This window comes from Dermacentor silvarum, chromosome 1, assembly GCF_013339745.2.
Source record: "Dermacentor silvarum isolate Dsil-2018 chromosome 1, BIME_Dsil_1.4, whole genome shotgun sequence".
Classification (NCBI taxonomy): Eukaryota; Metazoa; Arthropoda; class Arachnida; order Ixodida; family Ixodidae; genus Dermacentor; species Dermacentor silvarum.
The window spans coordinates 18389349-18406648 of NC_051154.1; the positions used below are offsets into that span (position 1 = coordinate 18389349).

The 17300-nt window shown below is 41.8% G+C and overlaps 1 protein-coding gene across 1 annotated transcript in view; it reads left to right on the top strand.

Annotated features, from left to right (window-relative positions):
• Positions 1-17300, top strand: part of LOC119457502 (insulin-degrading enzyme-like) — a 157329-nt gene that overhangs the window by 101683 nt on the left and 38346 nt on the right. The window contains exon 20 of the mRNA XM_037719091.2: positions 3821-3912. Within this exon, the coding sequence (XP_037575019.1) occupies positions 3821-3912 (92 nt within the window). The remainder of the gene's footprint in view (positions 1-3820; positions 3913-17300) is intronic.

The window sequence follows — 17300 nt, forward strand, 5'->3', positions numbered from 1 at the left end:
TGATGATTTATTAGCATCCCCTTTGAAACAAGGTGGTGACCTAGCCTGCTTGAGTTAATCAGGTATGCTATACATGTTTTTCATTCTTGCATTTTATATACATCTCTTTAATCTTTTTCTTTTTTTTCTTAAAACTTCTATATCTACCTTGTACTGCTACCTATGCCTGTAAATGATCCGGTCCTATCAATCTCTTCCCTGATTTGTTTTCCACCAATACTCTAAACGTCTCTTGCTTATCTTAACTGCTGACTGGTTGATGCTTCCATCCACTTTAAATCCCACTGCTCTTGGAAGGCATACATTACCTGCGGGTCTCGCTGGGCAAATCCCTTCGCATTCCATTAGGATGTGTTGAGTGGTCTCTGGAATTTTGCTGCAGCAGACACATGCCTCATCTTGTTGCAAATATTCGCTCCGATGTGTTTTTTTCCTTAGGCAACCAGCTTGAGCCTCAAATAGCAAGGCACTGTCTTTTGTGTTAGCGTGCAGATTTTTCCCTCTAATTGCTTTCTTGCCATTCTTGTAAATTACCATGGTCTTTTTTTGTGTTTTTGTTTCCATTTTTTGCATCCAATTTACTGTCTCTTTCACTTTCTTTCTGATGACTCCTGGTTGTCTATTTACACTTTCAGTCACCCTGTACTTGGTTGCCAACTTTCCTGACCTCTTCCTCCATTCTGTGTCCACACTTTTGAGAGCACAGATACTTGTGCTAGCCACCCATTTATTTTTATCTACGTTCCTGAGTCACGAGAGAGAGACACCCGCCGCGGCGGCTCAGTCAGCTAAGGCGTTGCGCTGCTGAGCACGAGATCGCGGGATCAAATCTCGGCCGCCGTGGCTGCATTTCGATGGTGCCGAAAATGCAAAAACGCCCGTGTGCTTGCATTGTAGTGCACATTAAAGAACCCCAGGTGGTCAAATCCGGAGCCCTCCACTACGGCGTGCCTCATAATCAGAACTGGTTTTGACACATAAAACCCCACAAAGAAAAGTCATGAGAGTGCCGCAATAGTGCCACCTCTTTGTTACAAATGCGGCTAGTTTGGCTATAAGATGTCTTATTTTTTAAAATTTTGTTCTTTTGTGCATTTCTGTGAAAACTGCATCTTGCTGTGGTTTATACTTTTAAAATTATTAAAGCCTTACTTTTTTTGCTTCTGAATCACTGGGTTCATTTTTTTTTTTAATCACTATGTCAGCTGAATTTTTTGTGAACACCTTGTGCTGTGCCTCAGAATTAAGCAGGCTCAGTTAAGCATTGGTCGGCAAACTCACTTAGACTTGCTCAGACTCAGACCAACCATAAGCGTGAGTCTAAGTGATCCCGGCTGAGTAGAATTTTGGTGAGCGAGTCTGGAGCCAAGTTAGTTTGTGCTCTAAGCAAAAAAACATATTTTCTCAGTAAGTCAAAGGGAGTTCCGTTTATTTTGCCAACCTATGGCAATTAAGTACTGGAACATTTCACTGAACTGGTTTTGAGAGAAACACTATTGACAGGGATGAATGTGCTGCGCCAATTGTGCCAGCGTGCTCCAAAACACAACTTTGAATGAAGTAATTAAATTGAACGGAATGTGCCGCGTTCCCTGGCAACCACACAGCCATAGACGTGCGTTGGTGCTATTCTGAATATCATCAAATTCTGCCATATTATCAGCTCTGATCGGCCCAGAGAGCTGCTACGCCTTCTGATTGGCTCAAAATGCTGCCATTATAGAATTTGACGATGTCCAGAATAGCACTCCTTAACTCCAAGCCAATGCAATTAGTTTCATATGTGGCATCTGGAGTGTGGGCGTTACGTGGCACATTGTAACTTGGCCTTAGGGAAATGAATGTAATACGCATATTTATAATTCTTACGTCTTTGCTTACTATGCGGATCAGCTAAAGATTTTTGAACTAGCGCTCTTTTTATAGGGCAGCCATGAAGAAACATTAACTGTCAATTGAGTGAATAAGTCGTATACGATCTGTTCAGCATGTAGCTCACTTTAGTTATTCTGATACATTTTAGTACTTGCTTGTATGCCCTTTAGGTAAATCTGTGTCAATTAATGGTGCACACCGTGCGTGTAACGTTCACAATTTGTTTCGTCCACGCACCACGTCCGGTCGCCAATTTGACAGTGTGGCACGGCGACAAACCACCTGCTTGCTCTCGTGAAACTTCTCAACCACAAATCCCAAATTGCAACAGGGATTGTCACTCAAATTTGGATTCTGCGTCTACTCCATTTTCTGCACAACATCATGATGCAAAATAACACTTTTCCCGCCGCAGAAAGCAAGCCAGGAATACAGTTTTGGTTTTAGTAACGGTTTTAGTCATTGATTTAGTCCATTTCAGTGGCCAAATTGCAGCTGTAAGAAGCCAGAGAAGATGCAGATGGCAGAAACTGCACTCACGGCAACTATGTTCATCCCACGACTTGTGCGAATCGGCCTGAAAAATTCTGTAAATCATAGTTGATCTGTCGTTGTTGGTAGTACATTGGGTCTATGAAGCCCGTGGCGAGGCCACAAATAAATTGGCGCTTGTCCCAAAAATTGGTCTGCAATTGTATAGACCACGTTGTTAGGTGTGTATGCAGAGCGAAACGTTGATCTTCTTTCTCAGTTTCTCTTTGTCAAAAATTATCAGTGTTTTTCCCTCCAAGGGATGTGGAAAACTGGCAAACAGGCAACGACAAAATAACTTCACATATATATTTTGGCAACATGTTAACCGGCTCTCCTAGTAAAATGGTGTCAAGAATAAAAAATAATGGACTGCTTTACACGAATGGCACTCGCATGGCACTCGTTTATTGCTTTCTGAACGACCAGCCGCGCTCTTTCCCCGACTTGCCGGTTAGTTTTGGCACGTACGTATCTTCGCACGTACGATCAAATGCAAAGCCGTGATTTGAAGATGCGAAACATACTAGATGACAAGGTTTACGGGTGCGACCATTGATATCGCTAGTACAGGGGCGCATTGTCGCGTGCTACTGTATTTATGAAATGTTGCACAATTTGTTTATTTATTTATTTTATGTATTTATTCATTTATTTATTTATTTTTGTCGGAAAAAAAAAAAGACCACACAATACCTAGGTTGATTTAAATTCTGTTATCGGTTATTTATTCACACCCATCACAGCCTTTGCAATGACACATTATTGATTAGGTTAGTTAATAAACTTAGCTGATTATACCTGACTATAATTTGCTCATGTTTGCACACACACATAAAAAAAAAAACTTATTACTAGCATGAACAATACCACCAGCATAGTGAGCACCATTTCCCTAAGGCCCTATGTTATTTTTTACTTCTTGGCTGCATTTAGTTGCCAGACACAATATGTAACTTAAAACTTCTCTGCACAATAAAATAATACCTTTTCTTAATCTGCCTGTATTACATTCATGTTGAGCTTTATGAAGCTGCTTCAAAGCACATATTCTGCTCCAAAATGGGCAATTCCTGCTCTGAACTTGCTCCAAAATGGCAAATTTCCTGCTCCCATAGCTGCTCCAAAACATTCTTGGCTGCTTGCATTCCTGTATTGATCAGGGTTGTACACCAATGGTTTTTATATCGGGTCATTGTTTTAATGGCTAGCTGCACCATGGCAAGCATGTCCTCAGTGATATTTTTAGAAAGCTGCCACTATCAGCACTAACCACTGTACATTGTCTGCTCACATTACTTTTGCATCTCACATTCCATGTAAATTTCCAGTGGCACTGGTGGCTGTTCTTGACTGTTTTGTAGTTATGACTGTTTCTTGCTTATCATGTAGTCTGTGCGTCATTTTCTTTCAGAGCTTACCAGAGAGAGTGTCCAAGAAATGATTCCGAAGTTGCTGTCTAGAATGCATATTGAGTGCCTTATGCATGGAAATTTGACTCATCAGGTATGGTGAATTTAGGCTTAATATTTATGCGAGTTCTTTACAGCCACTAAGCTAGAAAATGAAAAGGCTTCTCATCTTTTCATTACTTGTTTAGGTCTCTTTCTCTAATATCCATGAATTATTGCCTATATAGAAGCTGAATATTTGTAAACTAAGGGGTCACTATAATGCGGGGTGTAGAAAAGCAAAAGTAGTTATGGTGTAGCATGGGATATAGGCTAAAAGAGCAGATAAACACACTGACTCTTTGATGCATCACGGCTGTCTACTACATTGAGTGACATTCGTTAACACAAAGCTTTTGAAACATTTCCCCAGCTTTAAATATTGGTTTTCACGATAACTTGTGCCAATGAGGTTTGTCATATATATTTCCTTCAGGTGCAGCGTACGCATTTGTGTGCGTGACATGTTTTTGCCATTTATTTAAGTGGGGTCGTGGCTTTCGAAATCAGCTTCCATATTTCTTCATGGATTTTAATGAAAATTGGCATAATTATTGGTAATGTTTCCGTGATGGCTATCATTAATTTCAAAATTTGATCTGGACAACTATTTTATTTACAATTTATTTTTCTTTTTGGGTGTGTTCCAAGCCCTCGTTCAAACTTACAAAATGTGATAGAAGACTTGTTCAAAGCACTGTTCGTTCTGAAATGAATGTTTGAGGTGTTGACGCCCTTGGATTACTTTGAGGTGACTGTACAACAGGCGTCTAGACTGAACAGTTAGTTGAATCATTAATTCAGACAGTCATACTGGAAAAGCAAGACTGTTGCAACCTAAACTGTACTTGAAGGAATATAGTGAAAAAGCTGACATGGAATAGACCTAGCAGTCGCAAAGAAATCAGTGGAACAAGCTGAGGAGGCGGCAAGAAAAACAGAAGAAAATAGCTTTCAAAGTTGTACCTTAGATTTTATTTATTTCGATACCTACATTCGCCCAAGGGCATTACAACCATTTTACTTATCAAAAGGCACCAAGGTTGTAGTTATTCATGTCCTGTTGTAAATGGGGCTTCTGGAGTGTTTTGTTTTTAGTCTGAAGTGCTTTGCTTGCCTTTTTTTCCCCTGAGACATCCTTTTCCGCGGCTCTGTGAAGAGCAGGTTTGCCAGGTTGCAGACCAAGTGTTGTACGTACAATATCCCCATGAAAGCACAGCATGTTCCAGCATTGTATTTGCTTACTGCCTCCTTCACGGATGTCTCTAGTGGCTTACCCCTTAGCATCACTCACATAATGTCTCTGTCACATTCAGACATGTGTTCGTCTTTTTGTAGCAATGACCGGATGACTGAATGAAGGCTTTTGGCAGCATTTTAAATTTCTTTTCCCCTAGACAACGTCTGAGGAGCTGCACATCAGAAAGGAGGTAGTACATGGGCAACAATGCAGCTGAAACGTGCATGCCTTGCAAGCCTAGCACTTATGTAGAGGTTTTCCCTGTGCTTTTGCAGCCTAGTACTTGCAATAGCTACCGTATCTTGAGAGCATTTTATTGTACAAACTTCTTTTCCTTTGAACCTTGTGAAAGCTTGGAGAGCTTATGGAATGCAGTGGAAGGTTTATTGAATATTGTGAGCGTTGCTGAATGTATGCTGAAGGTCATAACATTCTTAGATTTTTAGTTTTTTTTTTTTTTTTGCAAACATATAAATTTGTACTTTTCATTTTTCTTACCACTTTCGGCAAATGAATTGAAATAGTCAAGCCAAAAATGTGAGTATGTCCCGACCTGCACTGTAGCTCAAGGAGTGAAACACACACGCCTAAATAGTAATAACAACAATAATAATAAAAAATCTTAATGTGGGGGCGCAGTGCGCTTGGTTGCAGAGCCCGAGGCGCCTGCGTGCAGTGTGTTTGATTGCAGAGTCCAAGGCGCCTGTGCTTGAAACGCTTAACCGTGGGTCTGAGACTTCCAGACATATAGGGATCAGCCGCACTTCTGCGATGTTCACGTCGAGCCCTTTTTTTTGACATTCGTTCACATCACAGTGGCTGAGACGTCGTGGGCTCACGCAGTGCAAGGAGCAGATGATGCCCCTACGGAGCGAGCGCCGAACCAGTGGCGAAGTGCACTAGAGTCGCATGGCGGGCGCGGCCAATCAAAAATTTAGAACGACCTTCACTCATTTACATTTTGTTCACTTGTTTCTGTGTGCAGGAGATAGTTGAAGTGGCACATTTGTGCGCATGTTTTATGTGTGGAGGAGATAGCTAAAGTGGCAAAATTGAAGACAGGGAAATGCCCTTTCTGACGAGGCCAAGATGGCAGCACTTGGTTGCGCTGTTCCAGAGATATCGAAGCTTTAAACTGCCCTGCAATCTTATGTAAAAATAAAGCAGTCTACATTGAGCTTCATGTGAATTGAACCTTCTCCATACTCTGTGTCTGCATTTCACCTTGGTATGCTTTGTATTACTATGACGGCAAATTTTCTGAAGGCACTTCCATTTTTGGCGGGACATTTGACATGCTGCGTCTCAGCAGCAATGGCAAAAGAATAACATTTTCTTTGTTGTAATGCTTGCAGCCAATAGTATAATTGTTCACTTACTTTGAGGCAGTGATTCAATTCTTCTTATGTAAAAATGCAAAAAAATGCAACAGGACTGACTTCACTATAAATATACATTTAATTATTCTGTAATTATGATGACTCACTAGAAAATGCACACAGAAACATCCTACCACCTTTTGTCTCTTGCAATGGAGTGTGCAGCACCTTCGAATAAGGTTGTGTAATTTTGACACATTTATTGACTGTCCATCATAATTCGTGCCTAAAGGGAATATAATTCCACTAGTTATGCCTGCAAACTTATTTGCACACGCCAAGCTGTAGAAATGGCCATCTTTTTGGCCTACACTAACACTTATGGCAGCTATCATTGCTTGTACTACCAATGGAGCTGTGGTCGATTTGTTTACCGTGGACCTTGGCCAGACACCACAAAATGTTATTGCACCCATAGTGCAATAACTTTTAATGATATTTGCCTGTGCTCTGTTCACCTTATTATTCTTCATAGAAATAGGTTTTCTATCTGATCAAGGAAAATCTTAAGTTAAAGGCTACAAAAAGCAAATGATTGAAGGTCGTGCCGGAGCCACCGATTGGCCGCGCCCGCCACGTGACCCCAGCGCGGTTCGCCATTGGTCCGGTGCTCGCTCCGTGATGGCGTCGTCTGCTCCGCTTGTTGCGGTCTCCTCGCGAGCTCCGGACAGTTTCCGTAATCTCGACGAGTGTTAAAGCGGGCGCTACGCGGACATCGCAGTAGCGTGGCCGATCCCGCTTTTTGTGGACGTCTCAGACTCGCGGCTAAGCATTCCGAGCATCGGTGACGCGAACTTCGCGACCGAGCTTCGGGCACGGAATGCTCGGACACGCGGCTAAGCCTTTCGCGCGTAGGCGTCTCCGACTCGGCGATGAAGCACATCGCGCGCGGACTTCTCGGATCCTTGCCAAAGCATTTCGTGCGTTGGCGCCTCCGACTGCGCGACTAAGCAAATCGAGCGTCGACTCCTCAAGCCCGTGGCTACGCATTTCGCGCGTCGGCACATCGCTCAACAAGGGTCGACTCCTCGGACCCGCGGCTACGCACTTCGCGCGTCGGCACCTCGAGCGTCGACTCCTCGAGCCCGCGGCTAGGCATTTCGCGTGTCGGCACATCGCTCATGGAGTGTCGACACCTCGAGCGTCTATTCCTCGGGCCCGCGGCTAGACATTTCGCGCGTCGGCACCTCGGACTGCGCGATTGAGCTTACCGAGCGTTCGGACCCGCGACCAGGCATTTCGCGCATCGGCACCTAGGACTGCGCGACTAAGCTCGTCGAGCGTCTATTCCGCGGACCCGCGACCAGGCATTTCGCACATCGGCACCTCGGACCCGCGGCTTAGCACATCGCGTGCCGACTCTGTTATCGTAATGCCACGATATCTCGTAACAATACCTATCATACCACCCCTTCATAAAGAGAACCTCATCATGAGCTCTGTTCACTAGGCCACTTGGGCTGGCACAGACACCTGGCTGCAGAAGTGAGGCATGATACAAAAGTACAGACTGGAAAGCACCTAGCAGCTGCATTGCTGCCTCTCTATCAGTGGCTCTCTTAACATCCACAGCCATTGTCAATGGAAGATGATTCAGAAGGCTGCTGAGAGCCTTCATTCAGTAACATGGTCGATTCTACCAAAAGAAAACAATGCCTCACTGACTGCACTAGAGGCTGCTATCAATGAGGCAGTCTGCAGATACAACGCTAGAACTACTGTATATTTATGCCCACATAGTTCTGCACCTCACTTGGTTTGAAAACCCAGGCACCATGCTCTTTGTAGAGCAGCAGTAAAGAATGCCATACAAACATGAAAAAGGCAGAACGAAGGCTCAGCAGACCAGAGGCCACATGTCCAAGAAGCCCCACATAACAAAAAACATCAAAGATTGCAACTTTGGTGCGTTTTAGAGAACTGAAGAGAAGGTGCAACTTTGAGAGCCGTTTTCTCAAAACTGTTTTTTCGCCTTTCTGCTCAGTTTCTGGAGCTGATTTCTTCGTTACCGTTTGACCTATTTCGATTTAAAGGCTAGCAGCATGATTGAAGTGGTGGTGTTTCTAGCCAGCTCAGTAAGGTCTTTTTTTTTTTTCTTTTTTTTCATCTAGGTGGCGTTGATGGCTAAAGTGCAGTATGTTTTGTGGTACAACGAAATCAAATGACTTCTTACTGATGTTATCGGGCTATAATGCATTGCACATATGCCAATGAAGCAGTTTACTTAAAGTCTTAGCTGCTGTGCTTTGTACAAAATACAGAGTTCCAAGTGCTTGAGGCGCATGATGAGTTACATTGAAGAGGACATATATTAGGGGTGTGAGAATATTAAGTATATTGAATATGAATTGAATAGTCTTTGCTATTTGATTCAAGAAATCGCTATTCAAAATTATCAAATATTCATTTCTTTTCAAGTATAACTGATAACGGCACTTATTAGATTCCTGAGGGAGAATGACCAGTGCAAGTTGGGACTGTTCCAAACAATTCTGCTGCCGGATAGCTGCGGACAGACACTGTAGACAGGCACCTCAGTGAACGGAAGGAGCACCCAATGTCTTTACAATAACTTCCAATCATTTAGTAACCCACATCTTTGCGTAATGTGAAGTGATGCAAAGATGTGGGTTTGGTTGGCACCTGTGGCAAGTTATTTCGTCCACTTTTATTTCGCTTTACTTTATCATTTCTACATTTCAATTAAAAGAAAAAAAGTAATTTACCCTATGTTTTTCTAGGCTTCATCATCTGTTGGCTTCATGCAATTGTGACTAACAAAAATAGGACCCTTGGTTCCCCTTGTTCACACTTAGGTAGCCTATGAATTTGTTGTCTCCATTTTGGCCAAGCTCATTTTTCATTTGACCAGTCTCATTTTGGTTGCACCTCTATAACCCAACATGCAGTGCTGTAGTTATTTACACTTAGCTCCATCATTGAACACAACGCGTTAAATGCATATAGCAGACTTGTACGTAATGAATTACATGTAATTAGTTGTGATCAGTTACATTTCTTGGTAATTTTGTAATTTAACAATTACTTTGTTTACTGGGTAATGCTCACTGTAATTCAATTACTTTTTTCAATAACCAATCACATGTAACCATTTACTTTATTGATGAGACAAGGCGTAACAAATGACGCAGCTTTGAGAACCTGAATTTGGCGAAAACTTAAGTAGAATGCCCAAGATCGTGCCAGGCAGAAGCCTTGCAAATGTGTATGTTCAAACAGGCAGGCCTGGTGGCTCAGTATTTGTTTCCTTGTTGTGTTTCCGCTCCAACAGATGTTATCTGATGAATTGAACAGGTGCTGGTATGTCTCAATAGCGAAGGCCACTTAGGACATTATAGCCAGGAAATCACATACGGACAATTTTTCATCTTTTCATTGGCCCAACCGGGAGCGTCTTCTTTTCCAAGTGCCAGCAACAATCAAGCATTGTGCATCATAGAGGACCCAGATGCTGAGCAGTGACAATCTTGTGCGCAAAATCCGTATACGTTACAATACCGCTCTACCGCTCGCAAATCATGCGAAGTTTGCCTAAGCTCCCAGTTTTTCCCTCTTTTTTTATTTACAGATACTGCAATCCCCAAAGGGATTTTAGCAGGGTGGAAGTACAATATATCAGCGTACAAATGCAGGCAACAAAACAAAGCAATACGGAGTACATTGCCTATAAAAACAACATCGGTTTAAATAAACGTGGCAAAAAGAAATGAACGAGGTCACATTTGATCTTGTAGCCTAATCAACAGATGTTAGCAGAAAATAAAGACAACGAAGGCTGAGTAACTTTTATATTAGTCAAATTATTCCATTCTATCACAGTCCTAGGAAAAAAGGAATATTTAAAACAATTATTTTTTACGCGGAATGGTGTCACTGTTAGTTGATGCCTTTGTCTTGTGGCATACCCGGAAGAAAATGTTATTATATCAGTCATGTTAATGTTGTAGTGTCCATTTACAAGCTGATAGAAGAATTTTAGTCGGGAAACTCGATTGCGCTCTGTTAGTGCAGGCAAGTTGGCTTGTTTTAGGAGTTCTGTTACTGAGGTACGGGAGAAGTTATTATAAATGAAGCGAACTGCCTTTCTCTGCACCCGTTCGAGCTTTTTGATGTTAGTTTGCGTAAGCAGATCCCAGATAATAGCTGCATAATCTTGTACTGGGCGTATAATTGTTTTATACGCTAATAAGCGAACGGGACACGTGGACAGCTTTAATGCTCTCCTAAGAAAAAACAATTTACGATAGGCATTAGTGGTTACCTTATCGATGTGCCAATTCCATTTGAGGTTGTTAGTTATCCACAGGCCAAGGTACTTGTATTCTGTTACTTCAGATAGAAAAATATTGTTAGCCGAGTAATTGAAACTAAGCTTTTTCTTTTTGTGAGTAATGCACATAAAAACAGTTTTCTCAAAGTTCACTGACATCTGCCAATCTTCACACCAGGCAACTACCTTCTGAAACGCATCATTTAGTAATACTTGATCCGAGGGGTTGTCTATTACTGAATATAAAACACAGTCGTCTGCATATAATTTGATTTTAACAGGAAGATCATTTACAAGATCGTTTATATACAACAGGAAGAGGAGCGGCCCAAGAACCGAGCCCTGGGGAACGCCAGAGTCAACGGAGAGATGATTATAGAGTCCTGATTCTTAAAAGTAACAAATTGTTTACGGGCACTGAGGTAATCTGAAATCCAGTTAATCAGCTTATGATTTTTAAGAATTTTGTTTAATTTATGGAGTAGTTTATGATGAGAGACTTTATCAAAAGCTTTGGAAAAATCCATAAATATGGCGTCTGTCTGTTTAGCGTTGTTTATATTATTTGCGAAGTCATGCACTGTTTCTACCAATTGGGTTATTGTTGAATAGCCTTTTCGGGATCCATGCTGATGGGTTTTTAGAAAGTTATGTTTCTCAAGGAATTCTGAAATGTGTTTGTGAATGATATGTTCCAAGAGTTTGCATGCAGTTGAAGTTAATGAAATAGGGCAGTAGTTCTGAATGTGCTGCTTATTCCCGGTTTTGTGGAGTGACTTAACTCTGGCGGTCTTCCAGTCGCTCGGCACTTGGCCTAATTGCAAGGATTTCACAAACAAAACATGTAAATATTTGGACACCCATTCCGCATAGCGTTTAAGAAAACCATTCGGAATGTCATCTGCGCCAGAAGTTTTTCTAATATCTAGATTAAGTAGCATATTAAAAATGCCCTGTTCAGTTATCTTAACATCAGGTATAGGAGGCAGGACTGCGTCGTAGTACGGTAAAATGTTATTATCTCGAGTGAAGACAGACTTAAAGTGTGCATTAAATAGGTTTGCAATTTCCTTGTTATCATGAGTCAACTTGCCATTCACGTCAGACATCACACTCTTCTGATTTAGGACTAATGCTCCTCCAAAATTTCTCAGGAGCCGATGCGATGTAACTTGGCAATAAGTCGCCATAATAGCGCTGCCTATCGCTACTGACTTGGTGCTTAAGCTTTGAATTTAATTCACTGACTTCGTTACCATTGCAATGCAAATTTGTGTTCTTCATTGTTTTCTTTAATCGTTTTAGCCGTCTTTTCAACTGGAGCGCTTTACGAGAAATCCAGGGGCTTTTATGTTTCTTCTTTTTTGTAATTCGCGGTACGAAAGAGTTAATACAGTCATTTATAATATTTTTAAACCTGATCCAAAGCTCATTTACATCGCATCTGCTGTTTTCAAACTCATTAAAATGAAACGCAAGAGTATCAATAATTGAAACGTCATCTGCCCGAGAGAAATCGGGGAAAGATAAACGTTGCAATTTTTTATCAAGTGCAGTATTGCTTAGGGTTAGTAGCACGGCTTGGTGGTCAGAAATTCCTGGAAATACCTCGCAGCTTGTTCGAGCATCAATGGATCCGCTGACAAAGAATAAGTCTAAAACAGACTTAGAAGGTCCCTGAATTCTGGTATAGTCCTGCACAACTTGAAGCAGATCATATGTATAGCAAATGTTTAGCATGGCTTCTCCAACAAGATCGTGCTTTGTGAGCGTGAATGTTGGCCAGTGTATGTTAGGCAGATTAAAATCCCCTGAAAGGATAATGCGGTCATTAGTCTTTATATTTGCTCGCAAATATTTATCTAGTTCATCAAACATGTACTCCTCCTCGATAAAGTTTGTGTCGCTTCTGCTGTCTTCACAACAAAAAAGAGGAACAATAATTGGCGAAATGTTTTAAAAGCAGTTGTTTTAAAACAATTGTTAGTACAGATAAAGCAATGCATAAAGGGCTGGAGAGGATGCACTGGAAGTGCCAGGCCAGCTTGTTCTGTTTAGTGTATCTATGCTATAGTTCAAAGGAACCTAGAGGTAAGCGATTACTATTGTATAATTATTAAGTTATTTTTGTGGCAGTAATTGGTAACCTTAATCAATTACATTTTTGAATCAAATAATTGTAATTGTAATTGGTTACTTTTTTTCTGTAATGTGTACAACTCTGGCATATAGTGATGTGCTGTTGAGTTATTTTATTACTGTCAATGTCATGGCGCACCAAATAACTTAAAGAAGTTTATCATTTACAAGCTCCTCAGCTGACCGGATATTCAGTTGTAAACGGCATTGCATGCATTTATCAAATAAAAATAAGCACTGTAAAAACTTCATATTTCACTTTCTTATGAAAGGAGAAAATATCCAGTATTTGATACAATATTTGATTTGAGTCAGATATTTCACTATTTGAACTATTTCACAATGTAATGCATATAGAGAGGGTGCGTTCTGCTCTTGTGGCTGCTTCTCACGGAGCTACCGCGCGGGTGCCTATCTTGAAAGCGATCTGCGATGTGGTCGAAGTGTGCGCCCACGAGGGCCTCTTCTTCAAAGCGATGTGCGATGGGTACAAAGTACCTGCGCCGAGTGCCGGTAGCTTCGTATGCACTGTGTGTTCAATGTTTAGTTCACATTGAAGTGAGAGCCAGCGCGAAGGTCAATTTGCTTGCTGTCGCTGGCGCGCTTTCTGACTCCAGTGTTTTGACGAGTTTCCGCAGTCATCGAGCGAGATGTGTTCATGTTTACCTGTGCACGTGTGTCACCGTGCTTGTTTATTTAGTTAGTAAGCAAATATTTACAACTTTAAATGGCCGATAAAACTACTATCCTTACTTCGTATAGCTTGTCTACTAATTTGCTATTGCAATCGATGCTTCGCCGTTCAGGCGAAGTTGCGACTTTTTAGCAATCCAGTTGTTATATAATTGTGGGTGCGCTAGGTGTCAGTTGGGTTTGTCAGGTTGTGGAGTGAAGGTGCAGAATGCCGAACTACTCTGTGTTTCCCCGAGTTCACTTGAGAACGATAGAGAACTATCGATGACTCTCTGAAAAGCGAAGAAATAGCTGCAAGTATTTCTGAGAAGATACGCGACCGACTTCAAAGGCGCACATGGTACCACGTGCGCCTGTGATGAGGCGGCAAATAAAAAAAAAAGAAAAAGGAAGAATGGGGTGGGTCAAACATTTACCCCCCCTGCGCGGCAGTCTCCCGAATTTTCATGTTGCTAGGTTGGCAGGTATGTGAGTGCACTCAAGCTTGTACCACTTCTAACGCAACCCAGCACCTAAGCAAGCTAGCAAATCATATGACATTACAGAAAAGGGTATATACATTTACTGAGGGCTTAACAGCTTCAAACGCATCAGGAGTGTTACCAGTCTCATTCGAAACTTTGACGCTTTCAGCATCTAGCAGATTCATTCGGAGCAATTGCTGCCAGCATAGACAGTATAAGCAGCAATTTGCTTTTGCAGCACCACAGAACACTGTACTTTTGAAGACTTGTTCATAAAGGGTCCCTGAAATTACATTTACATCTTATCTAAGGGAATCAGACTTACAGTCTCTCTCTCGCGGAATGTTCTCACAAAAATTTCATGACAGCATGCTATACAGTAAAACTTTGTTCATACGTATTGGAAAAAAAAAAAATTCACCAACAATTACGATACTCCCTAATGCGAATTGTGAGTGCAGCTGTTTAGGTGTTTTGAATTCACTATATATTGTGACAAAGATATTAATTCTGAATGACAGGGTCCTCACGGCAGGGGCGCTGAGTCTCTGCTCGGGCAGCTCGTTTAACAGCAGTGGCAGATGAAGCATTTCCACTGGTTGTGTCGCTCATTGTTCAGAAAGAAAGCATGAACACGGGAACGCATGGCTTGCGCAGAGTGCATCCTCTAGCGGTGGGGGTGCAGGTGAAGTAGCACCTGCACAGTGGGTCCGAAGCCCATGCCAGTACTTTGTTTCCATATATAGTATTGGCAGACGCATGCCTGGTTGTCGCCGTGGAGCCGGCACTTCGCTTTTCTCCTCAAGCTTCTGCTGCGCCCTCCTCCTCTGCTTTCCTCCTGGCGCTTTCTTCGCTATTCCCGTTTTTCATCCCCCACTGCACTCCGCGTTTGCTGTTTCATCCTTTGCTGTGCTCATTCGCTCGGTTACTCTGAGGGACGATTGTTCCTGCCTTGTGTGCATGGAATCTAGCGGCCGGAAAACATTTGATACGATCACAGTTCGGCGATATACTGAACATTGGTGCCGAAAGATAGTGTTTTCGTGGAGCGCTTGAGCCGGTAAAAAATAAGCGTAACTGTGCTGTGTCATTTTTTATTTTCTCGATCACAAACATTGGCGCCAGGGAAATTGTACGTAAAAGGATCGTATCAACTAGGTTCTGCTGTATTATAATAGTTGCGTGTGGTTAGAAATATCTCTCCTCACATGTTGGGGTGGTTGGCCTTAACTAATGTTCCATGTGGCCATAGATAGCTATGTCCTGCCTCATGCACAATGTCGTCTGGTTACATGAGTGCATGTTATCTACTTTTGGTTGACTTGAAGCAAGTGTATTCTTGCATCTCTTTCTGATGCATTCTTTCTTGCCACTGTGGTGATCATGGCTTCAAAATGAAGTTTACATGTAGTGCTCGCATCTTCTACAGCATGCGCTCATTGTAGTGCATTTGAAGTGATTGTTCACAAGTAACTTTGAGGAGGGGTGCAAAGCTGGCAAGCCACAATGCAGCAGGTGGATGTAAGCAGCAGGCAGGTTTCTTTCTTCTGCCAGAAGAAGACGTTTCATATTTCTTTTTATTAGTAACTTATGCTTTGGGCAATTATGGCTCACTGAACTCGGAGGCTCTAACTCGCCTTGCATTTGATTGTTATAGGTGTTTATGTATATGCTCACATGGAGCATTAACGCAGAGCCAGCACTAAAATTTTCTAGGCAAACAGCAGCACCGTAACACGCAGTGTATAAAATGAAAGGAGCTGCTTTTAGTAGAACATGTTGCGCATTTGGGACGCTGGCTTTCATAGCCGAACGAGGCACGAATATTGTGTATCTGCTCAATAGATAACTGCATGTTTTTTGCATGACTCAACAGAGACACACTAAATGTGGAAGTTAGTGCATTTCTTTGCTCACTGTGGGTTATGGACTTGGCTTGGCTGTGTGCAACATAAAGTGGTAATGCAAACGCACCTGCCCTGTTTGAAATGTCCGATTTCATGAATGGCTCCTTGGATGCTGGCAGCCCAATGTGATGTTTGCCAGAGATTGGCACCTTGCCACACTCATTGTACACTGACTGTACTTTTGCAGCCAATAAATGCACAGGCGTTTCATAATGTCACGTTCATCTTCAGCACTGCAGCTAGCACATTCCATTGAGCTCATATAGTAACCTTAAAGAAGATACCTAAATGTACCATTCATGCCTAATGTTTAAGAAGACGAATCTAGAATCGCCAAAGAAAAAACTGTGGCCTACTTTTATTTGATTCCAGTTGCTTCGCTGGCACCAGTGTGTGCAATCACAATTTAAGCAAGGCAGTCAATGAAGCTTTAGCAATGATATGATTTTGCACAACAGAAAAGGTGGCACAGCTTGGGCAGATGGGAGTCCCATCCAGATGTGCAAATTTGAAGATGTTTATTGCACTTTTTGAATTGCACTTTTTGATGCAGTGGTTTTTTATAATCATCATAGAGCAAACTAATATAAAGAATAAAACACTGCTGGCAGTTTTCTTGCTTTTGCCATAGTAACAACAGTATAATCTGAAATACAGTCATTGAATTAATTGCACAGTGTTGCCATTGCGCCAAGAGATACAGGGAAGGTTGGCAAGGATTTGACGAAGTCACAGGAAAACATGAACTATCTTTGGAGAGATATTACATGTTCCCTGATAAATGCATGTAATAGTACTTGCATGACAATACGTGAAATATAAGAAGTATCTGACTTTTATATATAGTAATGTATTGTCATGTATTTGTTTTTTAGTATTTCTTCCCTTTTCACTTTTCTCTACATTTATTGTAACTTTCCTCTCCCCTATTTTTTTACTTCACTTTCATCTTTCCCACAGCTGTGGGGCAGTTCAGGCGTCCACTGAAGAGTGGGACAGTTATGATGCTCGTGACCCTTCATTCCCTACCTCCTTTTTCAATTTTTATTACAACAAAACTGCTACTATTACGATAGTATCGTCTTGCATCAATTTGCTGTGGTTTCTTCGCCATGTTCAAAAAGTGTTGCAGGGCCCCTTTAATGTATATATATTCTCGCTTTTAGATCTAAGTCTGTAGTTTTTCCTTTTGCAACATGCTTCATATTCACTATGTGGCCCTTCTGTACCACATTTTGCAAGGAACAGCCTCCCCCCCCCCCCTTCTACTTCCCTTACTTGTGCATACTATTTCTTGGCCCTTATCAGTATTCTTTGAAAGCTGTAGGCA